The 23990-nt window shown below is 46.0% G+C and overlaps 1 protein-coding gene across 1 annotated transcript in view; it reads right to left on the reverse strand.

The window, feature by feature from the left end:
- LOC106555386 (solute carrier family 12 member 9-like) overlaps window positions 1-23990 on the reverse strand; it is a 120486-nt gene that overhangs the window by 84727 nt on the left and 11769 nt on the right. The window contains exons 2-6 of the mRNA XM_087725076.1: window positions 9864-9998; window positions 7648-7785; window positions 4338-4640; window positions 3066-3173; window positions 2845-2956 (exon numbers count right to left, since the gene is read on the reverse strand). Of these exons, the coding sequence (XP_087581202.1) occupies window positions 2845-2956; window positions 3066-3173; window positions 4338-4640; window positions 7648-7785; window positions 9864-9998 (796 nt within the window). The remainder of the gene's footprint in view (window positions 1-2844; window positions 2957-3065; window positions 3174-4337; window positions 4641-7647; window positions 7786-9863; window positions 9999-23990) is intronic.

The following is a 23990-nucleotide window of genomic DNA, read 5'->3' on the forward strand; positions in this document are numbered from 1 at the left end:
TCTGGGTTCCAGTGTGCACATGTGCCAGGCACTTGGTCTTTACACAAAGACTAGCTGGGTGGCATGCATGCATGGGACGGAACCCGGAAGGGCAGATGGCGGCAGCGCACATGCATATTGGCTGCTCTTTTCCGGGTTCTGGCGCTCTGGCACATCGTACAATGAGGGCAAATCTATTTAACAAACGGCTCACCCAGCCACAGGAATTTTGGGTTCAATTGTGACCATTAATTTAAAGGCTACCTCTACTTGTATTAGGTTGGGTGCCTAATAAAAGGATGCAACTGAATTGACCTGACTATCACAACACAAAGCTACACAATTGACTTGACTACCACAACGCAAAGCTACACTGACTGGTGATGAAAGCAATCAATCATCATCCTCATTTAATGACCCTATAATCCCTTGCGAGGTGGAGTCTGGGCAACTGAATGGAGCTAGCAGAGTGTTTCCTGGCCGGATGCCCTTCCTGTCACCAATGCGGAGTTTTATTCAGCAGATATGTGCCCAGAGAGAGAAATATCTGCCTCTACCTAGGATCGAACTCACAGCCTCCTGATTGTGAGGTGAGAGCTCCACCTCTAGGCCGACACACCACTCTGATGAAAGCAAGCAATGTCTGCCTCCAATTCCCAACTCATCCACAATGCCCATTTCAGGAAAAGTCTGCAAATTCTCCACATGCTTCCTCTGTCTTAAATCTTTCTCTTCAGTGTTTCCTAACCGTCACCATTTTAAGACGTGTGGATTTTGTCAGGGAATTGCAGCAGTCAGAGACGCTGACAAAATCGTATTTTTTAAAGTAAATACAGATATTTTATGTCAATATATACAGCGAACTAGTTGGTGAGGCAAACAACTAGCACCATGAGGTAAATCACAGAGCACAAAAGAAAAAAGGCGGGAAAAAAGGGAAACTCCCACTCTACACCCTCAGCAACCAATCACAGCGCAGATTGCCTCACGCGGGAGCCAGCCGCCTCCAATCAATCAACCACAACTGTGTGTTCTGGCTCACGTGCACAATCCTTCATAATTCCAGCTACTAAATTTAAATATCCTCACACAACAGTTTGGGTTATGTTAAGATATTTGTTTAGGGGTTTCTTGAACAACAGTGGACGTGTACGGGTAGTCCTTGACTAGACTCAGTCAAGGTTAATGGTCAGGGAAATTGTACAGCAGGTGTCCAAATGAAGTCAGAGATGCTGACACAAACATATGATTATATATAAATAAATATATTTAGCATCTGTATTTACAGCAGACAAGATAGTTAGGCACACAGGAGCATCGTGAGGTAAATCGTAAACAGCATACAGAGCACACATAAGAAAAAAGGCGGGAAAAAGGGGAAACTCCCCCTCCGCACCCACAGCAACCAATCACAGCGCAGACTGCCTCACGCGGGAGCCAGCCGCCTCCAATCAATCAACCACAACTGTGTTCTTGGCTCACTTGCACAATCCTCCAAATTTAAATGTTTTAACAGATTTTGACTCCCAGGATACCCCAGCCACCATGCGGTATTCTGGGAGTTGAAGTCCACATATCATAAAATGGGTAAATTTGGAAAATGCTGATCTAAGACCAGAAAACTCCTTCACCCAACCTCTGAATTTCAGAGTCGATTCCAAAAAATGGAAAACCTCTGAACTCAGGCTGATAAAAGGCAGACGGATTAGAACTGGATTATTCATTTGCGCGAGGCAATTGAAGGACGCAGCATGGGGCATTTTATACCCAGAGACCTGATTTAATGGAACTCAGGCTAAGCAATTGGATTTCCAAAGGAAACAAGAGTGGCTGTTTTCAGGCCGAAAGGGAAGGGGGGCAACAGAGGGGGGGGAAAGAGGGAAAGGAGCAGCATGGGGCAAGGATCAATTTCAGGCAGCCGAATGGAGGGTTCTATCTTTTGATCTGAAAAGAAGGAAGGAAGGAAGGAAGGAAGGAAGGAAGGAAGGAAGGAAGGAAGGAAGGAAGAAGGGAGGGAGGGAAAAAGAGAGAAAGAGAAAGGAAGGAAGGAAGGAAGAAGAAAGGAGAGAAGGAGGGAGGGAGGGAAAGAGAGAAAAAGAAAGGAGGAAAAAAGGGAGGGAGGGAGAGAAAGAAAGAGGGAGAGAGTCAAGGAAGGAAAAAAGAGGGAGGGAGGGAAAGAGAGAGGAGGAGGGGGAAAGAGAAAAAAAGAAAGAAAAAGAAAGAAAAGGAGGGGATGAAAGAAAGAAAGAAAGAAAGAAAGAAGGGTGGGAAAGTGAGAAAAAAAGGAAAGAAGGGAGGGAGAGAAAAAATAAAGAAAGAGGGAGGGAAAGAAGGAAAGAAAAAGGAAGGAAGGAGTGAAAGAGAAAAAGAGAAATGAGAGAGAGAAAAAGAAAAAAAGAAACAAACAAACAAAGGGAGGGAAAGTGAGAGAAAAGAAAAGAAGGGAGAAAAAGAAAGAAAGAAAGAAAGGAGGGAAAGAGAAAAAAGTTGAGAAGGGAGGGAAGGAGAAAGAAAGGGAAGGAAGGAAGGAAGGAAAGAAGGGAGGGAAGGAGAGAGAAAGAAAGAAAGGGAAGGAAGGAAGGAAAGAAGGGAGGGAAGGAGAGAGAAAGAAAGAAAGGGAAGGAAGGAAGGAAAGAAGGGAGGGAAGGAGACAAAGAAAAAAAGGGACGGAAGGAAGTTTTCTCAACCTCAGAAACTTTAAGAAACGTGGAAGTGCATGCTGGATGGGGAATTCTGGGAGTTGAAGTCCCACCACACTTAAAAATTGCTGAGCCTGAGAAACCTTGATTAGAGGATTTCTTCCTCACACAGGATTGCTGTGCGTGTAGGATAGGTGCGCCCCCTGGTGGGCGATCCACCACCAACCTGTCGCAGGTGCAGCTCAGGAGAACCGCCAACAAATTGTAGACAACGTAGGTGAAAATCACAGCCATGATGGTGCCCCGAGGAATGGAATAGCTGGGCCTCTTGAGATCGCCTGGAACGAGAGGAGACTCTGGTCAAGAAGCATCCCAACGAACAGGAGGGGACCTCGACCCTCCCTGCTACCCATCCTCCCCTGCCAGCCTGGGTGGATTCCCACGCACCTGACATGTTTGACCCCGCCATGATCCCCGTGCAGCCGTTGAACATGACGGCAAAGACGGTGCTGAAGCTCATCAGCCGGCCGGTTGTGTAGTCGACACTATAGTCCGCTGCGAAAGGACAGTGCAAAGCAGAATTGTCAGCATGACGGGTTGATACAACAAGGATGGAAAAAAAAAGCAGGGTGGCCTCCCTAAAAAAACAATTCTTCCTCATTTAATGACAGCGGAGCTGTTCCGTCAGGTGTAGAGGACGGTTCCACCACAAAATCGCGGAGGACAAAATCGCGCTCGACGAAAGCGCGCATTTGACGTCATCACAGCGCGACGAAAACATCGCGCTGTGATCGAAAAATGTAAAAATAAAGCGAAAACCTTACCCTAACCCCCCCAAACCTAACCCTAAACCTAACTCTAAACCTAACCCTTAACCTAAGCCTAAATCTAACCCTAAACCTAACAGTTAACGTAACGCTAAACTTAAGGCTAACCCTTAACCTAACGCTAAACCTAATGCTAACGCTCTAACCCTAACCCTAACCCTTAACCTAACCCTAACCCTAACCCTTACCTTTATGTGAATCGGCTTGCTTTAATTTTAATTTTATTTCAATTTTTAATTTTTTTCGTCGCGCTGTGATGACGTCAAATGCGCGCTTTCGTCGAGCGTGATTTTGTCCTCCGTGCTTTTGACGGGTCACGGTAGAGGACACCCACCCACCCACCCACCCCGCAGGACGATCCCTCGACTCTATAATTTGTCACCCCAAATTTAATTTTGCACAGTCGGTTGTTACATATGCAGGTAGTCCTCGACTTCCGACCGCATCTGAGCCCAACACATCCGATGCTAAGTGAGACGCTGCTTAAGTGAGTTTTGCCCCCTTTCTTGCGAAGTGAATCCCTCCAGTTGTTAAGTTAGTAACGCGGTTGTTAAGTGAATCTGGCCTCCCCATTGATTTTGCTTGTCAGGAGGTCGCAAGAGGCAATCACATGACCCCCCCCCCCGGGGACACTGCGACCGTCGTAAATATGAACCCGATGCCAAGGCTCTGAATTTTGATTGTGTGACCGCGGGGAAAGGTGCAACGGTCGTAAGCATGAAAAGGGCCGTACGCCACTTTTCTCAGGGCCGCCGTAACTTTCAAAGGCCACTAAACTAACGGCTGTGCGGGTTAGTCCTCAACTTACAACCATTCTTTTCGGGACCTTTGCACAACACTGCGTTCAAGTCAAGGCCAACGGATCCAGGAAACCCCCCCCCCCCCAACTCACCGTGCAGATTATCTAGGAGGGTGCTGAGTTTGAATCCCGTGAAGGACGCATTGGAGAGTTCGGTGCGGTTGCCGTCCCTGACGGCGGGAAGCCCCACAACCCGGACGCCCACGATGAAGAAGCTGATGCAGACGGTGCCCAGCACCACCATGACGATGAGGAAGATGAGGAAGGTGGCCTTAGCGTAGATGCCAGCACCCACAAGGCAGACCAGGAGGCACAGGAAGAGGAGAACCGTGGCGTATAAGAGGTCAAACCAGTAACCGCGGGGCAGGACCTGTGTGGCTGTCCCAATGGTTCCCTCTGCATAAAAATTGGGAAAATGGTGTTAGAATAGAACTGGAAGGGACCTTGGAGGTCTTCTAGTCCAGCCCCCTGCTCAAGCAGGACACCCTATGCCATTCCAGACAAATGACTGTCCAGTCTCTTCTTGAAAACATCCAGTAAAGGAGCACCCACAATTTCTCAACACAAGCTGTTCCTTCCTTCCTTCCTTCCTTCCATCCATCCATCCATCCATCCATCCATCCATCCATCCATCCTTCTGTCTGCCATGTATCTTATTTACCTATCTCAGAATCAAAGAATCACAGGGTAGGAAGGGACCTTGGGAGTCTTCATGTATACCCCTGCCAACAGAAGCTCGGGGTTCGAACCGCCGAACTGCCAACCTTTCTGATCGACAAACTCAGCGTCTTAGCCCCTGAGCCATCGCGTCCCTAGCCAATTTTAAAAACGCTAAAATAAAGGCTTAAGCATCGTAGACGTATTATCCTTAAGCACCGGCATAGGAATACAGGGAGCATCTTCTAATGCCCTGTGTACCATCCTGCTTTGGGGGTGGGAGGGAATGCTTTGGGAGGATTGAAAGACACAGATTTGGTGATGGGGGGGGGAAGAGATTATCCACTCTTGTTTTTAAATACATACTTGGATTTTTTTTAAAAAAAGAGGGCAGCCATTTGCAGAGGCAGATCATCAGAGGAAAAATAACAGAGAAGTTGCATATCTTTGACCCTCACTAGGCTTCTTGTGTGCCTCTTACACTTATCACACACACACACGCATGCACAAACACAGAAACATGGGAAGGAAAGCTGGTTATTGATGTTGAAGCCTGCTCCCCCCCCCTTTCATGTCGGCCAGTTTAAATGAACCTGTTCCCTATTACAGCTTACAAGGAGGCTGAAAAGAGATTTATTTCACTAAACCCTGGAATATTATTCAACCTCCTTTACTACAAAACCTGCTTGTATCTGATAGCTTTTCACGCTGGCTCTACTGTTCTCTTGGAAGCAGCCTGGAGCCACCCAGGCAGCAGGCTGCATGTCAATTACCAAGGAAAATAAAAAATTAAACGGCGGTGCACGGGACTTCCCCCTACCCTCATCCTCGTTTGCATTTCCCATTATCCATTTGTAAGTAAAAAGCTCCTTGGCTTTGCACACTGGATGGAAGTCCCCACCATTTCCCTGCAATTCCCCAGACCGTGTTTTACAGGAATAAAGGAGGCCAGCCTTGCCAGGAGAAAATACAATACAATAGCAGAGTTGGAAGGGACCTTGGAGGTCTTCTAGTCCAACCCCCTGCCTAGGCAGCATTGCATTGTCAATTGCAACCTTATCCACTTCTTTATTTTGCTTTTGTCTCTGTTACCTTTTTTTGTTGGGGGGGCGACATGCTATTAAAACATATTTTCCGATGAACGCAGTGCATGTAAAGGAAACTTTACATGTCAAACGGTTCCGGGTGTCCTAATTAAATCATGAGCCTCAAGCCGAGCTTCAAAAGAAGTCCAGTTATTTATTAGGGGCAACATGTCAGCGCGCGCCAGCTCTGACATCATGGAATTTACGGCCCAATTATGACCCCGTTTCCTTCTCTCTCCCCCTCGAGAGCAAGCCAGAAATGCTTTACGAGTTGATACTACATTTCGAATGTCCTAGGCCTGGGATGGCTAACCTATGACACGCGTGCCAGAAGTGGCACGCAGAGCCATCTCTGTGGGCGTACGCACCATCCCCAGCTGCTCTTCTGGTTTCTGCTGGACTTTGTGGGCGCTGGAGCATTGGAAAACGACCGGAAAACGACCAGAAAAATGGCCGGGAAATAGGCCATTTTAAAGGCCATTTCTGGACCATTTCCCAGGCCATTTTCAGGCTGGTTTTGGGGTCATTTTCAGGCTGGGTTTTGGGTCATTTTCAGGCTGGTTTTCGGACGTTTGGATGTTCTCTTTGGCCTGAAAAACATGGGTGTTTTTTGCCTGGAAAATGCCCTACAAACAACTCAAAAACGGCCTGAAAATGGCCCCCAAAACACGCAAAAAACAGGCATGCGGCTTTTGGGTTTCTGGCGAGCATGGATGTTCCAGTTTAGGCACTCGGTGCCAAGAAGTTTCACTATCACTGTCGTAGGCTGTCAGAATAACACAGTTCGAAGGGAACTTGGAGGTTTTTCTTTAGTTCCAGTTTGCTTCTCTCCTTAATTAGTTTCCAGCCATTGCTTCTTGCCCTGCTTTGGACAATGGGCTGACCTACCCTCTTCTTGGCGGCAGCCCCTCAAATATTGAAGATTGTGATTTAGTCCTTCTCTCCATTAGACTAGACAAGTTCTCCAAACTTGTCAACTTTAAGACTTGTGGACTTCAACTCCCAGAATTCCCCAGCCAGCCGTTAATATTTGTGGACTTCAACTCCCAGAATTCCCCAGTCAGCCTTTAAGACCTGTGGACTTCAACTCCCAGAATTCCTCAACCTTTAAGACTTGTGGACTTCAACTCCCAGAATTCCTCAACCTTTAAGACCTGTGGACTTCAACTCCCAGAATTCCTCAACCTTTAAGACTTGTGGACTTCAACTCCCAGAATTCCTCAGACAGCCTTTAAGACTTGTGGACTTCAACTCCCAGAATTCCTCAGACAGCCTTTAAGATTTGTGGACTTCAACTCCCAGAATTCCTCAGCAAGCCTTTAATTCTCAGAGTTGAAGTCCACCAGTCTCAAAAGTTGAGACCTTTGGAGACCCCTGATCTAGACATACCCGCTAGTCCGGCCTCTTTCTTTTAATGGTCTTACAAATCTCTCAATTTTGGGAATTTGGAAGGTAGCCATGTTCATTTGTGGTGGCCAACAGTTTGAGGGATTCTGGTGGTACCTTTTCAAGGAACAAATTCGATGAAAAGGCAGAAGTTCTCATAAATTTCACAAATCTGTCTGATGAAAACGGTGGGCGCCACTGAAAACCTGGACCTTTGCATCAAATGTGCCCATCAGGAAAGAGGGAAAGGGCTGCCTCGGCGGAGCCTATCTCACCTGCCGGACTGCCAAAGTCATCCACCACAGCCTCCACCAGGCCCAAGATGTAGAGGGCACTGCCACAGACATTGGCAAAGAAGAACATGAGGCCAATGCTTCCGCCGAATTCGGGGCCCAGCGCCCGGCTGATCATGTCTGCGCCAAGCAGGTCAAGGACCAAAGGACGTTGCTACCTTGGGGAGACCAGGAAGGGGAGTCCCCCATCCCCACCAGATCAGAGTTCCAACCTTTGTAGGGGGAAACAATGGAGAACTGGCCTTGGGAAGAACATGGCATTGCCACAAGGAGTGAAGTGCTAAGTGGGACTTTAAGAAGAGATTACAGGCAGTCCTCAGCTTACGGCCACAACTGAGCTCCAGAATTTTGTTGCTAAGTGAGATGCTCGTTAGTTTTTCCCCTTCCTTCCTTCCTTCCTTCCTTCCTTCCTTCCTTCCTTCCTTCCTTCCTTCCTTCCTTCCTTTCTTCCATTCCTTCCCTCTTCATTCTCCTTCCTTCCCCTTTTGCTTCTTTTTCCTTCCTTACTCTCTTCCCATTTTCCCATCTTTTTTTTATGTCTTTCCTCTTTCCCTTTACTTCCTTCCTTCCCTCTTCATTCTCCTTCCTTCCTTTTCTTCTTTTCCCTTCCCTCTTCATTCTTTCTCCTTCCTTCCTTCTCTTCTTTTCCCTTCCCTCTTCCCTCTTCCCTCTTCATTCTCCTTTTTCCTTCCTTCCTTCTCTTCTTTTCCCTTTCCCCTTCTCTCTTCACTCTCCTTTCTTCTTCCTTCCTTCCTTTTATTCTTTCCTTTTTCCCCTTCCCTCTTCATTCTTTCTCCTTCCTTCCTTCTCTTCTTTCCCCTTCTCTCTTCACTCTCCTTTCTCCTTCCTTCCTTTTCTTCTTTTCCCTTCCCTCTTCATTCTTTCTCCTTCCTTCCTTCTCTTCTTTTCCCTTCCCTCTTCCCTCTTCATTCTCCTTTTTCCTTCCTTCCTTCTCTTCTTTTCCCTTTCCCCTTCCCTCTTCACTCTCCTTTCTTCTTCCTTCCTTCCTTTTATTCTTTCCTTTTCCCCCTTAACTCTTCATTCTTTCTCCTTCCTTCCTTCTCTTCTTTCCCCTTCTCTCTTTACTCTCCTTTCTCCTTCCTTCCTTTTCTTCTTTTCCCTTCCCTCTTCATTCTTTCTCCTTCCTTCCCTTCTTTTCCCTTCCCTCTTCCCTCTCCTTTCTCCTTCCTTCCTTCTCTTCTTTTCTCTTCCCTCTTCATTCTCCTTCATTCCTTCCTTCCTTTTCTTCTTTCCCCTTTCCCCTTCCCTCTTCATTCTCCTTTCTCCTTCCTTCCTTCCTTCTCTTCTTTCCCCTTCTCTCTTCACTCTCCTTTCCCCTTCTTTCCTTCCTTCTCTTCTTTTCCCTTCCCTCTTCATTCTCCTTTCTCCTTCCTTCCCTTCTTTCCCCTTCCCTCTTCATTCTCCTTTCTCCTTCCTTCCTTCCTTTTCTTCTTTCCCCTTCCCTCTTCATTCTCCTTTCTCCTTCCTTCCCCTCTTCCCTTCTTTTTCCTTCCTTGCTCTCTTCCCATCTTCCCTTCTTTTTCTTTGCCTTTCCTCTTTCTATTCCCTGTCCCTTCTTGCAGGCTCAAATGCAAAAAGGGGGAACAGTTCTCCTTTTGTTTTGTTTTTAGTGAGTTTTGCTAGCCCTCTGCTAGCAAAAATGGAGCTTGGGGGCGGGGGGGGGGAAAGGCGTGCGCGACACCCATCCACCCGGCTCTGTTTTCGGCCACGCAGAGCCCTGCCGAGCTCCATTTTCACTGGCAAGAGGCACCACAGGAGCCAGTCCTTTGCCGTTTTCAGGGCGGCCCAGATCTAAGCACCCTGCGGGCCAGGTGAATAGAATGTAGGATAGATTATAGAATAACAGAGATGGAAGGGACCTCGGAGGTCTTCTAGTCCAACCCAGAGGTGGATTTCTGCTGGTGCGCCTTTTTTTAGGATCCACCCACTCACCCGGACGCTTCTGCGCAGGCACGGAAGCGTCTCGCATGCACGCACAAGCGATAGTTAAATAAATCAAAACCCACCACTGGTCCAGCCCCCTTCAGCCCGCGGGCCTTGAGCCCGACCCCTCTAAACCCATTTTCCTCCATTTCAGGATCTGGCGGCCCCCGTGTGTGGAGGTGCTAAGCTTGGGAGAAGTTGATCTCAAGGAATGAGTGGCTTGAACAGTTTAGGGCTTTGCACAGAAAGGATACAGTAGGCACCACCGGCATCCAGAGCCCCGTTGGTAGAGATGGCGCACACCGACAGGACCGTCATTCCGATGATGAAATAGGCCACCAGAAACATCACCAGCGACTGGTACAATCCCGCCTGACCCACCACGAAACCTGCGAGAGGAGAAGGCAAAAATAAAATTTAAAAAAATAGCACGTCGTTTTTTTATCTTAACTTCGCTTTCCCTTTCTCCGAGTTTCCCCCAATTTCTCCTACCGGTCCTTCTCGTTGTACAATCGCAACGGAGACCCAGATTTCTGTTGCTAAGTGAAAAGGCTGTTACGTGAGTTTTTTTCCCCATTTTACCACCTTTCCTGCCCCCTCCCCCCCGGTTGTTAAGTGAATCCCTGCAGCCGTTACAAGAGGAAGACGGTTGCGGCGTAAATCTTGCTTCCCCGGTGACTTTGCTTGCCAGAAGGTCGCAAAAGGGACGCTGCAATCGTCGTAAATATGAGTCAGTTGCCAAGCATTTGAATTTTTGGTCACGGGACCATAGGAATACTGCAACAGTCATAAGTGTGAAAATCAGTATGGTTAAAAACTCACTTTTTTCCATACCGTTGTAACTTCGAAGGGTCACTATACAAACTGTTGTAAGTCAAGGATTAAAGGTTCCCCTCGCACATATGTGCCAGTCGTTCCCGACTCTAGGGGGCGGTGTTCATCTCCGTTTCAAAGCCGAAGAGCCAGCACTGTCCGAAGACGTCTCCGTGGTCATGTGGCCGGCATGACTCAACGCTGAAGGCGCACAGAACGCTGTTCCCTTCCCACTAAATGTGGTTCCTGTTTCTCTACCTGCATTTTTTACGTGCTTCTGAACTGCTAGGTTGGCAGAAGCTGGGACAAGTCACGGGCGCTCTCTCCGTTACGCGGCGCTAGGGATTCGAACCGCCGAACTGCCGACCTTTCTGATCGACAAGCTCAGCGTCTCAGCCCCCGAGCCACCACGTCCCTGGAGATCAAGGATTACCTGTAGGATTAACACTGGGGTCACCCCAGACCTTCCAAATCAGGCAGGTAGAAATAAGTGGATTTTTAATCACGAATGATTATTTATTTATGATTATATTTTCTGCCTGGAAAGCCTCTTTTAGAATTCATCTTCTCCTTTTTTCCGAAAGAAGTGAGATCGTTTCCAAATATCCCCTGATATTTCGGTATCTATTTTTTATTCCTATGATAAAAGTTTAACTTCCTGTGATGGGTTTTACGGCTTCTGGGGGGCTATTTATTGGATTTTTGCAGCCTGATTTTCAGGACCCTCCAAAGTGGGCAATGACTGGGGAGCAGGGATTTTTAATTATAAATTACCAAGAAGTAAAATGGAGACAGAACGGCTGGGAGATAATTTATGTGTGGAATTTGACTTTGGAGACCAGCTAAGCTAGAGATGGTAGAGAAGGTCAACTCAAACCTGAAGTTTTTTTTTATTAGGAATTATGTCTGCGAAACACAAAAAAGAAATCCAGTATTTAATACTACGTATAATTACGGCGGCAAGGATTGCCTTTGCCCAGAAATGGAAAAACAAATTAATTCCAAGCGAAGATGAAATAATAAGAAAGGTTATGGATTGTGCCGAAATGGACAAACTAACTAAAGAAATCCAGGGAAAAGAAGAATCAAAATCCTACCAGATATGGGATAAATGGTATAGGTGGATGGAGGAAAGAAACAAGAATCAATGAAGGAAGGTAACAAAACTCAAAAAAATAATACTTAAGAGTAAAATAAGAGGGTTAAGAATGGTGAAATCCGAATGAAATACAATAGAAGGGGAAATAATATAAGGTGAGCGGTATCGATTGATAATTGCTATTAGAAAGAACAGAAAGCTCCTGTTCATATTGTATTGTGTAAATGTGGTGTACGGCTAAGTTTTGTGTGTATTTTACATGTTTGTTAATAAAAATATATTTATAAAAAAGAGAAGGTCAACTCAAGTTTTGTTGCCAACAATTGGAGGGGTTTTGAATTTTTTTAAATCACTAAGACCCTTTACAAGTTTTCACAGGAATGGATATAAGTTACTCCTCGACTTATCGACCCCAATTGAGCCCAAAATTTCTGTTGCTAAGCAAGACAGTTGTTAAGTGAGTTGTGCCCCATTTTATGACCTTTCTTGCCTCAGTTCTTACGTGAATCAGTGCAGTTGTTAAGTTAGGAACACAGTGCTTCAGTGAATCCGGCTTCCCCATTGACTTTGCTTGTCAGAATGTCGCAAAAGGGGATCATGTCATAAATATGAGCCAAGTGTCAAGTGTCTGGATTTTGATTCATCACTGGAACAGCTTCCCTCCAGAAGTTGTGAATGCTCCAACAGAGGAAGTTTTGAAGAAGAGACTGGAAAACCACTTGTCTGAAATGCTATACTGTTCCCTCCCTGAGCAGGGGCTGGACTAGAAGACCTCTAAGATCCCTTCCAACTCTCTTATTATGTTCTAAACACATGACCCTGGGGGGAGGGGGTGTTACTGCAATGGTTATAAGTGTGAAAAACTGTTACAAGTCACTTTTTTCAGTGTGGTGGTGAACTTCAAATGGTCAGTAAAAGAATGGTTGTAAGTTGAGGACTACAGTAAGCCATCTTCTCCATATGATCGCTACATCAAAGATGGTGCAAGTGGATTGAAAAATCCCATATTTCTCAAAGCAAGCCATGATTTAAACCACCAGTTGCTCCTTGGCTGAGATATTCCTACTGTAGGAAGGCTATCTTAGGGTCAGTAAGGCGTGAACAGTGTCCACACAGTGAATAAATGGCATAAAATAGAACAACATAGAATAATAATAAGAGATGGACCTTATAGGCGGTCTGTCTCTCTGTCTGTCTGTCTGTCTATCGTAGGACATTAGCACCACCCCCCTAGAAAAATCCTGGGAAATATTGAAAAGGCAGAATATTATATTTATATTATATAATGCCGGCAGCTGGCCCACAACCATAGAGCGTACGCCCAGAGCAGCCACTGCCGGAAGTCTCGGTTTGGAAGCCGCAGAAAAAGCCATGTGTTGGCGGCGGCAGCGGAGGTCCCCTGGCTCTGCGGAGAGACTTGGGCAAGGGCATTGTGAGGCTGGGAGGCACGCGAGAGCGGAATAGCTGCTCGCGCAACCTCCCTTCTTCAGCCATTCCAGAGCGCCATTCACTGCCATTTCGAAGGCGCCAAGCCGCGGGAGCCGGGCAGTGGCGAAGAGGCGCTCACGCGGCTTGGCAATACCCCTAGGTCAGTGAATGGTGCTGTGCCCGGCTGGAAAGGGGGTTTGCCAGGTGGCTGCTCATGAGCGTGGTCGCTTCATGGCTGCTGTGTTGCGCTGCTGCGACAGCGCAACACAGCCATTCGCCCATGAGGCTGTGCCCGGCTCTTTGGGAACCCGCTCACAAGGGAGCAGCCGCCCGGCAACCCCAAAACAATAAGCCCTCCCCTCATAATAAGGCCCAAGCCATATTTTGTGTGTAAAAAGAAAATAAGACCCTGTCTTATTTTCAGGGAAACACGGTAGCAAAAGACACAGAGCTCACTACATTGCACAATCCCCTGCAGCATTTCAGAAACTTATAAAGCTCCATCCACTCATTCAACCCTTTGGTCAGCTGTCCCAGAACTACGTCCTGTCGGTGGTTCTGCTCACCAACAAACTTCCTTTCTTAAGCAGCCTCCATTTTATTCCCGGCTTCGAATTGGACCTGGATTTTTCTTCCTACAATTGCTTCAAACGGCCGCTAATCGACAGACGTTAAGTGAGGACTACGTGTGCTGTAGCAGGCGAAGAAGCCGAAGAACAATTAGACGAGGTGCTCAGAGGACAAGAAACCGGAGAAAGAATAAACTGGGAAAATGGATGAAGAGAAAGGGGGGGGGGGAAGGCGTTAGAAGAAAACATTACATTACAGGCTTTAGAATCCCTTAATCTTCACACCCAATAAAAGACTCAAATCCACAAATCTCCTCCGTCTGCAGCAGGGCTGCAATTAAATGGCATTATTATGTAATAACTGTCCAGTTCAAACCGTGTTTACATTTACAGGGAATGGATGGCTCACCGCCTCCTCCAATCTCCAGAAATGATGAACTCCGATAAATAAAAATAAAAGGGGGGGGGGATCTGCAAATCGTCCTCAATCTATGCTAAAGACTCTAAACATTTGCACAGCTAGGGGGGAAACCCCCAGAGTTGTTGTTGGAGGAGATGTTCTCTCTGGAGTCAACAGAACTGGGCTCCACAAGAAAGTATGTCTGTCTGTCTGTCTGTCTGTCTGTCTCTCTGTGTGTGTCTCTGTCTCTCTCTCTGTCAATGTCTATCTCTATCTCTCTCTATTACTCTGTGTCTCTCTGTCTCCGTGTCTGTCTCTCTCTCTCTCTCTCTCTCTCTCTCTCTCTGTGTGTGTCTGTCTCTGTCTCTGTATGTCTGTCTCTGTCTCTCTCTATCTCTGTCTCTCTGTCTCTCTCTATCTGTCTCTCTCTTTTTCTGTATGTCTGTCTCTGTCTCTCTCTATCCCTCTGTCCCTCTCTCTCTGTCAATCTCTCTGTGTGTGTCGGTCTCTCTCTATGTCAATGTCTATCTCTCTATCTCTCTCTATTGCTCTGTGTGTCTCTCTCTGTGTATCTATGTCTCTATCTCTCTCTGTGTGTCTGTCTCTCTCTATCTCTCTGTGTGTGCCTGTCTCTCTCGGTCTCTGTCTCTCTCTGTATGTATGTCTGTCTCTATCTCTCTCTGTATGTCTGTCTCTCTGTCTCTATCTCTCTCTCTATGTCTGTGTGTGTCTCTCTGTCTCTGTCTCTCTGTCTCTCTCTATCTCTCTCTATCCCTCTGTCCCTCTCTCTCTGTCAATCTCTGTGTGTGTCTGTCTCTCTCTATGTCAATGTCTATCTGTCTATCTCTCTATTGCTCTGTGTCTCTCTCTGTGTGTATCTATGTCTCTATGTCTCTCTGTGTCTGTCTCTCTGTCTCTATCTCTCTGTGTGTGTCTGTCTCTCTCGGTCTCTGTCTCTCTGTATGTCTGTCTGTCTCTATCTCTCTGTATATGTCTGTCTCTCTGTCCCGTTGTGTGTCTCTGTGTCTGTGTCTCTCTGTCTCTCTCTATCTCTCTGTGTGTGTCTGCCTGTCTCTCTCTGTCTCTATCTCTCTCTGTATGTCTGTCTGTCTCTATCTCTCTCTGTATGTCTGTCTCTCTGTCTCTGTCTCTATCTCTCTGTCAATCTCTCTGTGTCTGTGTGTGTCTCTGTCTCTCTATGTCAATGTCTCTCTCTCTCTCTCTCTATTGCTCTGTGTGTCTCTCTCTGTTTCTCTGTGTCTGTCTCTCTGTGTCTCTCTATCTCTCTGTGTGTGTCTGTCTCTCTCGGTCCCTGTCTCTCTCTGCATGTCTGTCTGCCTCTATCTCTCTCTGTATGTCTGTCTCTCTGCCCCTCTCTGTCTCTCTGAGTCTGTGTCTCTCTGTCTCTCTTTATCTCTCTGTGTGTGTCTCTGTATCTGTCTCTCTATCTCTCTCTGTATGTCTGTCTGTCTGTCTCTCTCTCTCTATCTATCTCTCTGTGTCTCTGTGTCTGTATGGGTCTCTGTCTCTCTCTATCTCTCTGTATCTCTATCTGTGTGTGTGTGTGTGTCTTCTGTGTGTCTCTCTGTTCTCTATCTCTCTGTCTCTCTCTGTGTCAATGTCTCTGTGTGTGTGTGTGTTTCTGTCTCTCTATCTCTCTGCCTCTCTCTCTCTGTGTGTCTCTGTATCTCTTGCCTCTCTCCCACCCCCTGTTTCACACACCCCTCTCTCTTTACATTCTGTTGTTAAATAACTACCCAGAAAATTGTAAAGGATCCCCCTTGCTGTTAAGGAGATTAGCTTTAACAAAAGTTAAGCAAAGCAGACAAAGGAGAGCCTTTGTTTGTAGCAGGCTCTGATTCTAAACAAGGCCAGGATTTGGGGGCGTGGGGGGGGGGGATGGGCTTTAGATAAGCAGAAGGTTCCTGCTGCTTCACCTCACATCCTCCACACCCCCACCCCACCCCCAGCAAAATCCACGATTGTGCCTTCAGGCCCGCCTAAAATTTCACAACGGCTTCCCCCACAGCACAATCAGCTGCGGTTTGTTAAAAGGCAAAAGGGAGGGGTAATAGCTATCTGGTTTGCTTCCCAACCAGCAAGCTTTGGTTGCAAAAATAATGATCATCCTGTAAACAGAGAGACAGTTTAGAAGAGCGGAATAAGAGTGTTGGGAGGGGTTTGGGAGGTCTTCTAGTCCAACCCCTGCTCAGACAGGAAGCAAGATGCTATTTCAGACAAATTATTGTCCAATCTCTCCTTAAAAACTCCCAGGGTTGAGAGCATTTATAATTTCCGGAGCAGTGGTGGGTTGCAGGCGGTACGCACCGGTACGGGCCTACCGGAGCCTGCCCAGAGTATCGGGTACCATTCCGGTACACTGCTCCGGAGGGCCCACCCGCCTGAGCTCCTTTCCTGTCCTTTAAAGCCGGGGTCTCCAACCGTGGCCACTTGAAGACTTGTGGACTTCAACTCCCAGAATTCCTCAGCCAGCTTTGCTTGGATACTCCACTCCTATCGCTTGGGAGTAATCGGGGAGCTTCCCTTGCTCACCTGAGCTACCCAGCTGTGCAAAAGCTCTTAGCTGGAGGCTTCTGTAGAAGTCACATTTGTTTCTTGGTCACACTTTGTCACATTCCCCAAAAATGCGCATGACGGTATGTTTCTCAGCATTCAAAAAAGTCCGCTCTTAATTTATCACCAGGGGTTAGTGGGGGCTCAGTGGCTAAGAAGCTGAGCTTTTCGATCCGAAAGGCAGGCCGTTCGACAGTTCGAATCCTGAGCGCCATGTAATGGAGTGAGCTCCCGTTCCTGGTCCCAGCTTCTGCCAACCTAGCAGTTCGAAAGCACATAAAAAATGCAAGTAGAAAAATAGGGACCACCTTTGGTGGGAAGGAAACAGCGTTCCGTGCGCCTTCGGCATTGAGTCATGCCGGCCACATGACCACGGAGACGTCTTCGGACAGCGCCGGCTCTTCGGCTTTGAAAGGGAGATGAGCACCGCCCCCTAGAGTCGGGAACGACTAGCACATATGTGTTTACCTTTACATAGGGCAGGGGTCTTGGCAACTTTACAACTTGTGGACTTCAACTCCCAGAATTCCTTGGCCAGGAATTCTGGGAATTTAAATCCATGAGTCGTAGAATTGGACTGGCATCAGAAAAGTAAAAGTATATTTTTTTTCCTCTTCTGTTGAACCTTCTCTGAATCTAAATCGATTGGCAGCCTTTATGGCTAATATGTATGTATGTATGTATTTTGAGTCACAACCCCTGGTATGCCCAAATATGGGAGGAAGCCTACTGCTTCCTTTCTCTGTCTATTGGCTCACCCCAGGAGACCATCCAGACAGAAAGCCATTATTTTTACTGTTGCCTTTGCATAACAAATGCAACACACACACACAGAAACACATATATGCTATAAAGCCATCTATCTATCTATCTATCTATCTATCTATCTATCTATCTATCTATCTACCTACCTACCTACCTACCTACCTACCTACCTACCTACCTACCTACCTACCTACCTACCTACCTACCTACCTACCTACCTACATACATACATACATACATATATATATATATATATATATATATATATATATATATATATATATATATATTACAACCCCCGGTATGCCCAAATACCATCCAGACAGAACTCAAATTTTTTTTTACTGTTGCCTTTTTGTTGCATTTGTTATATTTGTGCTGATAAATAAATAAAGGGAGACTAGTATAGATCTATTTCAAGCTATTTAGCTCTCATCAGCTAGCCATACCCTTACTGGGAATCGATTCCCAGTAAGGGTATGGCTAGCTGATGAGAGCTAAATAGCTTGAAATAGATCTATACTAGTCTCCCTTTATTTATTTATCAGCACAAATATAACAAATGTATGTATGTATGTATGTATGTATGTATGTATGTATGTATGTATGTATGTATGTGTATACTAGTCTCCATTTATTTATCAGCACAAATAGAACACACACACACACACACACACATATGTATATGTATATGTATGTGTGTGTGTGTGTGTATACATACATACATACATACATACATACATACATACATACATACATACATACATATATATATATATATATATATATATATATATATATATATATATATATATGCTGTAAATAAATTAATAACATGTCATTAGGCCATTCCGTTCAGCCACAGAAAGTCCCACTGTATTCTTGGCATTCTATACCTGTTTTACTGAATTAATGTGTTTTTCCGGCTTTCTCCAATGCTGGGAACTATAAATTAACCAAAGAGGAACAGTTTTCACCACACGTTAGAAGCCAAGTTGACACTTACACGCCACCCCCAAAACTACGATGATACTACGATTCTACAAGCGTACTGAAAGTTTCTGTGTTTGAAAAAATGTGTTAATTGGAAAAGGTGCTACCAGACTCCTGGTTCTTGTTTTTTTTAAAAAACAAAAATAGACTAGTCTAGTTTTCCTCCTACGAGGCTTCACAAGAATGACACCATTATTCCCAGCAAAGCCGCTGTATTCACAAGTCTTGGTCCAATTAAGTATACTGTGTGAACAGAATTTCGGAGGTTCCCAAATTACTTCCGTTGGGATTAGTAGTTCTGGGAAAAGACAACACCAAGAGTGCCAAGCAGGACATCAATCCTTGTAGCCAAAGGTAGAATGCCCTTGGTGCCTGACCTGGGTCAGCAGTAATGTGTGAATACAGCCAATGGGAGGAGTTACCGTATTTCTCGGCGTATAAGACGCACCAAGATTTTGAAGAGGCAAATTTTAAAAAAAAGTTTTTGCTCTCTGCAGACCTTCCCAAAATGGCTTGTTTTTAATTTTTAAAAAAGAGCATGCATAGCCTTTAGGAGATTTGTAGAGTGCTCCTGGGGACTGGGGGGGGGGCGGCAAAAACGAGCAAAAAACCGCTCATTTCTACCCTCCCCAGCCCCCAGGGGCACTCTGGAAGCCTCCTAAAGGCTCTGCATGGCCATTTTTGCAAAGGGGGGTGGGGTTTCGGGAGGCCAAAAATGCTGTATTCAGTGTATAAGACGCACCCAGATTTTCAAGCTCTTTTTTGACGGGGAAAAGGGGGCGTCTGATACTCCGAAAAATACGGTACTCAAAGGCGGGCAAGCTGGGCCTATGTTAGCCAGGAAGCTTCTGCAAACCCAGGTGAGGCGCCAGATTCAGACACAGGTCTAATCTGTGTGAAGCAGTCGCCGGTATTCAGCCGGTTTGGATCAGTTCGGGTGAAGCAGTAGTGGACACCTGCATGTGGGCCGGTCCACCCGCCTCGGCACTATGCTGTCCTATTTTAGCCACGTTTTCTAAGCCATGCATATGTGTGCAAGCCGTGCGCGTGAGCAAAGTGCCCGCGAGAGATTTTGAACTCAATTGTGTGTCGTAAGCCGAGGACTGCTTGTATAAAGTATTATCTAGACCAGATGGATGGCACATAAATATAATCATCATCATCTTTTAACGACCCCATAATCCTTTGCGGGGCAGAGACTGGGCAACTGAATGAAGCTAGCTTAGTACTTACTGGCCAGATGCCCTTCCTATCACCAGTGCGGAGTTTTGTTGAGGAGATATATTCTCATGGATGGCACATAAATATAATGAGTTAATAAAATAAATAAGTAAAATAAATTACTTATTATGAATTAGTAAAATAAATTTACTGATTTATGAATAAATTATAAATTGCCCAAATTTCTTTAATCCAGTGTTTCTCAATCTTGGCAACTTTAAGAGGTGTGGACTTCAATTCCCAGAATTCCCCAGGCTGGGGAATTCTGGGAATTGAAGTCCACACCTCTTAAAGTTGCCAAGATTGAGAACCGATGCTTTAAAGACCCAGAGCCGAGTGGACGGAGACTACTGATCTGAAACCAATCAATTGAATTTTAAATTAAAGAGTTATGTTGGGCAGGAAAGGAAGATAATCTGATCAGTCAAATTGGTTTTAGGGGCTGGCAACTTCTTAACTTTGTTGCTTTTCAAGCTGTTGCGAGCTTTATAACCGATCAAATTGCATAATTACATCAAGTTCTTTTTGTTCCAAGCTGGGAGAAAAATTCAAATTGGGCACATCCTGTTTTAGTTTAATCTCTTGGCAGCTCAGCTGTGCCAGCCCAGTTGTTTATGAGTCACACATTTTTCTCTCTTTTCTATTTCACCTTTTCTCTAAGGACACAGACAAAGCCAGGGGTCACTCACATCTTATTTTACGACAACACCCTGTGAGGTTAGGCCAGGGTGATAAGACAACGTTTTACCAAAAAGTCACCCAAGCTGGTTCTCTGGATGCAGCTGAACCTGACGTGGGGAGACGTGTTTTGACTTCCTCCTCCGAATCCCATCCGCCGGCCAGTGTCGACTGGCGACTACCCGGAGGAGAGCCTTCTCTGTGGCTGCTCCGACCCTCTGGGACGAACTCCCCGTGGAGATTCGAACCCTCACCAGCCTCCTCCAGGCCTTCCGCAAAGCCCTCAAAACCTGGTTGTTCCGACAGGCCTGGGGCTAAAGAGCTGTCGCCCCCGTCTCGAATGGTATCACTGTTGTGAGTTTTTAAATTATATATTGTTATGTTGTTGTTTTTAAATCTTTTGTCTGTATTCCCCTCCCCGGTTCGAGTTGTGAGCCGCCCTGAGTCCCCTTCGGGGGGGAAAAGGGCGGCATATAAATTTAATAAATTGAATTGAATTGAATTGAATTCCCAATCTAGCCTATGTAGGTCAGGGATCACTCGGTGGTCTCCCATCCACTAATTAACCAGGCCTAATTCCTAATCTGCAAGGCTGAATACAGTTTCAGCCAGCTGCTGATCATGCTAACACTACCAGAGGCAGCCTGGGTCAGGAGATGGGGGGGCCTGCCCCAACCTCAGGGCTAATCATCAGCCCTGAGGTTGGGGCAGAAGACAAACAAGAAAACCTTGGATTGGTTTCATGGCAAGAGAAAACAATGGAGATTCCCAGAAAGCGAATGGGAAATCCAAAATGACTCACTGTGATTTCTTTTTTGCTAGCTCCTTTTCTCAACACACAGACATACCCACAGTTAGTCCACAGGAAGAGCCGAGGTGGCGCAGTGGTTAGAGTGCAGCACTGCAGGCTACTTCAGCTGACTGCAGTTCTGCAGTTCGGCTGTTCAAATCTCACCGGCTCAGGGTTGACTCAGCCTTCCATCCTTCCGAGGTGGGTGAAATGAGAACCCGGATTGTTGTTGGGGGCGATATGCTGACTCTGTAAACCGCTTAGAGAGGGCTGAAAGCCCTATGAAGCGGTATATAAACCTAACTGCTATTGCTATTGCTAACTTAAGGCCACAGCTGAGCCCAGAATTTATATTAAGTGAGACATTGGTTACGTGAGTTTTGTCCCGCTTTATGACCTAGAATACAATAAAATAACAGAGTTGGAAGGGACCTTGGAGGTCTTCTAGTCCAACCCCCTGCCCAAGCAGGAGACCGTACGCTACTTCAGACAAATGGTTCTCCAAAGTCTTCTTAAAAACCTCCAGTGTTGGAGCATTCACAACTTCTGGGGGCAAGTTGTTGTCTCTGATTAATTGTTCTATCAGGACATTTCTGCTCAGTTCTAAGTTGCTTCTCTCCTCGATTAGTTTCCACCCATTGCTTCTTGTTCTGCCCTCAGGTGCCTTGGAGAATAGCTTGACTCCCTCTTCTTTGGGACAGTCCCTGAGATATTTGAACACTGCTATCATGTCTCCCCTGGTCCTTCTTTTCATTAAACTAAACCCAGTTCCTGCAACCGTTCTTCCTATGTTTTAGTCTCCAGTCCCCTAATCCTCTTTGTTGCTCTTCTCTGCCCTCTTTCTAGAGTCTCCACATCTTTTCTACATCGTGGCGACCAAAATTGAATGCAGGATTCCAAGTGTGGCCTTTCCAAAGCCTTATAAAGTGGTATTAACCCTTCAGGTGATCTTGATTCTATCCCCCTGTTTATGCAGCCTAACTTTTCTTGCTTCGCTTGCTAAGTGAATCACTGTAGTTGATAAGTTAGTCACCTGGTTGTTAAGTGAATCTGACTTACCCATAGCAAAAGGTGGCAAAAGTGTAACGGTCATAAATATGAACCAGGTGCCAAGCATCTGAATTTGGGTCACGTAATTTAGGGGATGCTGCAAAGGTCGTTAACTGTGGGGGGGGTGGGTCATTTTTTTTTCATGCTGTTGTAACTTTGAATGGTCACTAAATGAACTCTTGTAAGTCGAGGACTACCCGTACACAAAGGGTTTCCAAGCTTTTCAGAAGTGTAGCTAAAGGAGTACAGGGTGAGGAAAGGAGAAATTGGACACCAAAAATTTAGCCCACAAAAGTGACCATTTTTCACAATTACGACCGATGCAATCAACCCCCTGAGTTACATTTGGATGCTTGACAACTGGTTCCTATTTATGACGGCTGCAGAGTCCTGGGGGGTCACGTGATCCCCTTTGCAACCTTCTGACAAGCAAAATCCATGGGGAAGCCCGATTCACTTAATGACCGTGTGACTAATTTAACAAAAGCCGCGATTCCCTTAAGAACTGTGGCGAGAAAAGTCGCAAGAGGGGGACAAAACTCGCTTACCAAATGATCCACTCAGCAACATAAATGCTAGACTAGACTCCACTGTGGTCGTAAGTTCGAGGACTACGTATAAGAGGATGCTGGTGGGCAAGTCGCGAGACTCCCACCCCATTTTTTTTTTGTAAAAAGGGGCAAGGATAGGAAGCCCACCGGCTGCTATATTTAAAGTTTAAAAAGGGGGACAGAAAAGCTGTATCACTTGTCACTTCCGCTTTTGGGTTGGATGTCAGGAAGTGTGAAGCAAGAAAGTGAAATGAAAAAAAATAATAATAGCAGAAGCAGCAGAGATTTCGGCTGAAATCATCTCGGAAACTTCCTAATGAGATGTTCTTGAGAATCGCTTCGTAGGGACACGAAACGGGGGACATTTATGGTTTGAGAAACATTTAAACCAGCATTCCCCAACTTTTCCGGGATGGCGGTCTGATGCGGCGGGGGTGGGGGGTGGGGTTTTGGGGGAGAGGGGCAGGCACGCATGCACACATACACATGCACAGCTTCATTCGTGTGAGCAGTGGGTCCATGTGTCACTCCACTTGCATGAGTGAACTCTGATTTTAATGATTCAATCATTGGTCCTCTGGGGGCGCCATAGAAGGAACTTACTTGATCTGTTCAGGGGTTGCTGTTCTGTCCCCCCTTCTCCGCTCATTAAACAGACGACAGGCAAACAACTTAAAAGGAACTCTCTTTATCAGTTCTCGGCTCAGACTGGCTTCGAGCCCAAAATAAACCTAATTACAGTCTCTGCCTGAAGATAACGGAATGAAAAACAAATCTTTCTTACGGCAACACAAGTTGAACAAAACGAAAGCAAAGCACTTCTTCCAAAGTCTCTACGAATCAGGGTTACAGACAAACAAAGCACTTATCCAAGTGTATCTTACATAAACCACGACCGATGATCAATCAATGTTGAACGAACCAAGAAACGTTGACTCCTGCAACTAGGGCGTGGCACCATCTGTCCTTTTATCCCCAGAATATCCACTAACGAGCCCCAGCTGCATAATTAATCTTGCATCCCGAAAAGACTCACAGAAGACTGCTGCTGAGTCACAACAGGTTGCTATAGATTGGTGCATTTCAAACCTGGCCCCTTTAAGGTGTGTGGACTTCAACTCCCAGAATTCCCCAGCTAGCTATGTTAGCTGAGGGATTCTGGGAGTTGAAGTCCACACACTTTAAAGGGGCCAGGTTTGGAAAAAAAAACCTGATCTAGATGATCTTGGGGGTGCCCTCCAAGTCTATGGCCAGGTTAGTATGACTTTCTTAGTCTGCCATACAGACAAATAGACTGCACTGGTGTGAACACACCCAATTCCCCAGCCAAACCTCTCCCCTTTAAGGTGTGTGGACTTCAACTCCCAGAATTCCCCAGCCAAATCTGGCTCCTTTAAGCTGTGTGGACTTCAACTCCCAGAATTCCCCAGTCAAACCAGTCCCCTTTAAG

This window comes from Thamnophis sirtalis, unplaced genomic scaffold, assembly GCF_051295495.1.
Source record: "Thamnophis sirtalis isolate CommonGarterSnake01/CBP01778 unplaced genomic scaffold, rThaSir2_p1.2 scaffold_11, whole genome shotgun sequence".
NCBI lineage: Eukaryota > Metazoa > Chordata > Lepidosauria > Squamata > Natricidae > Thamnophis > Thamnophis sirtalis.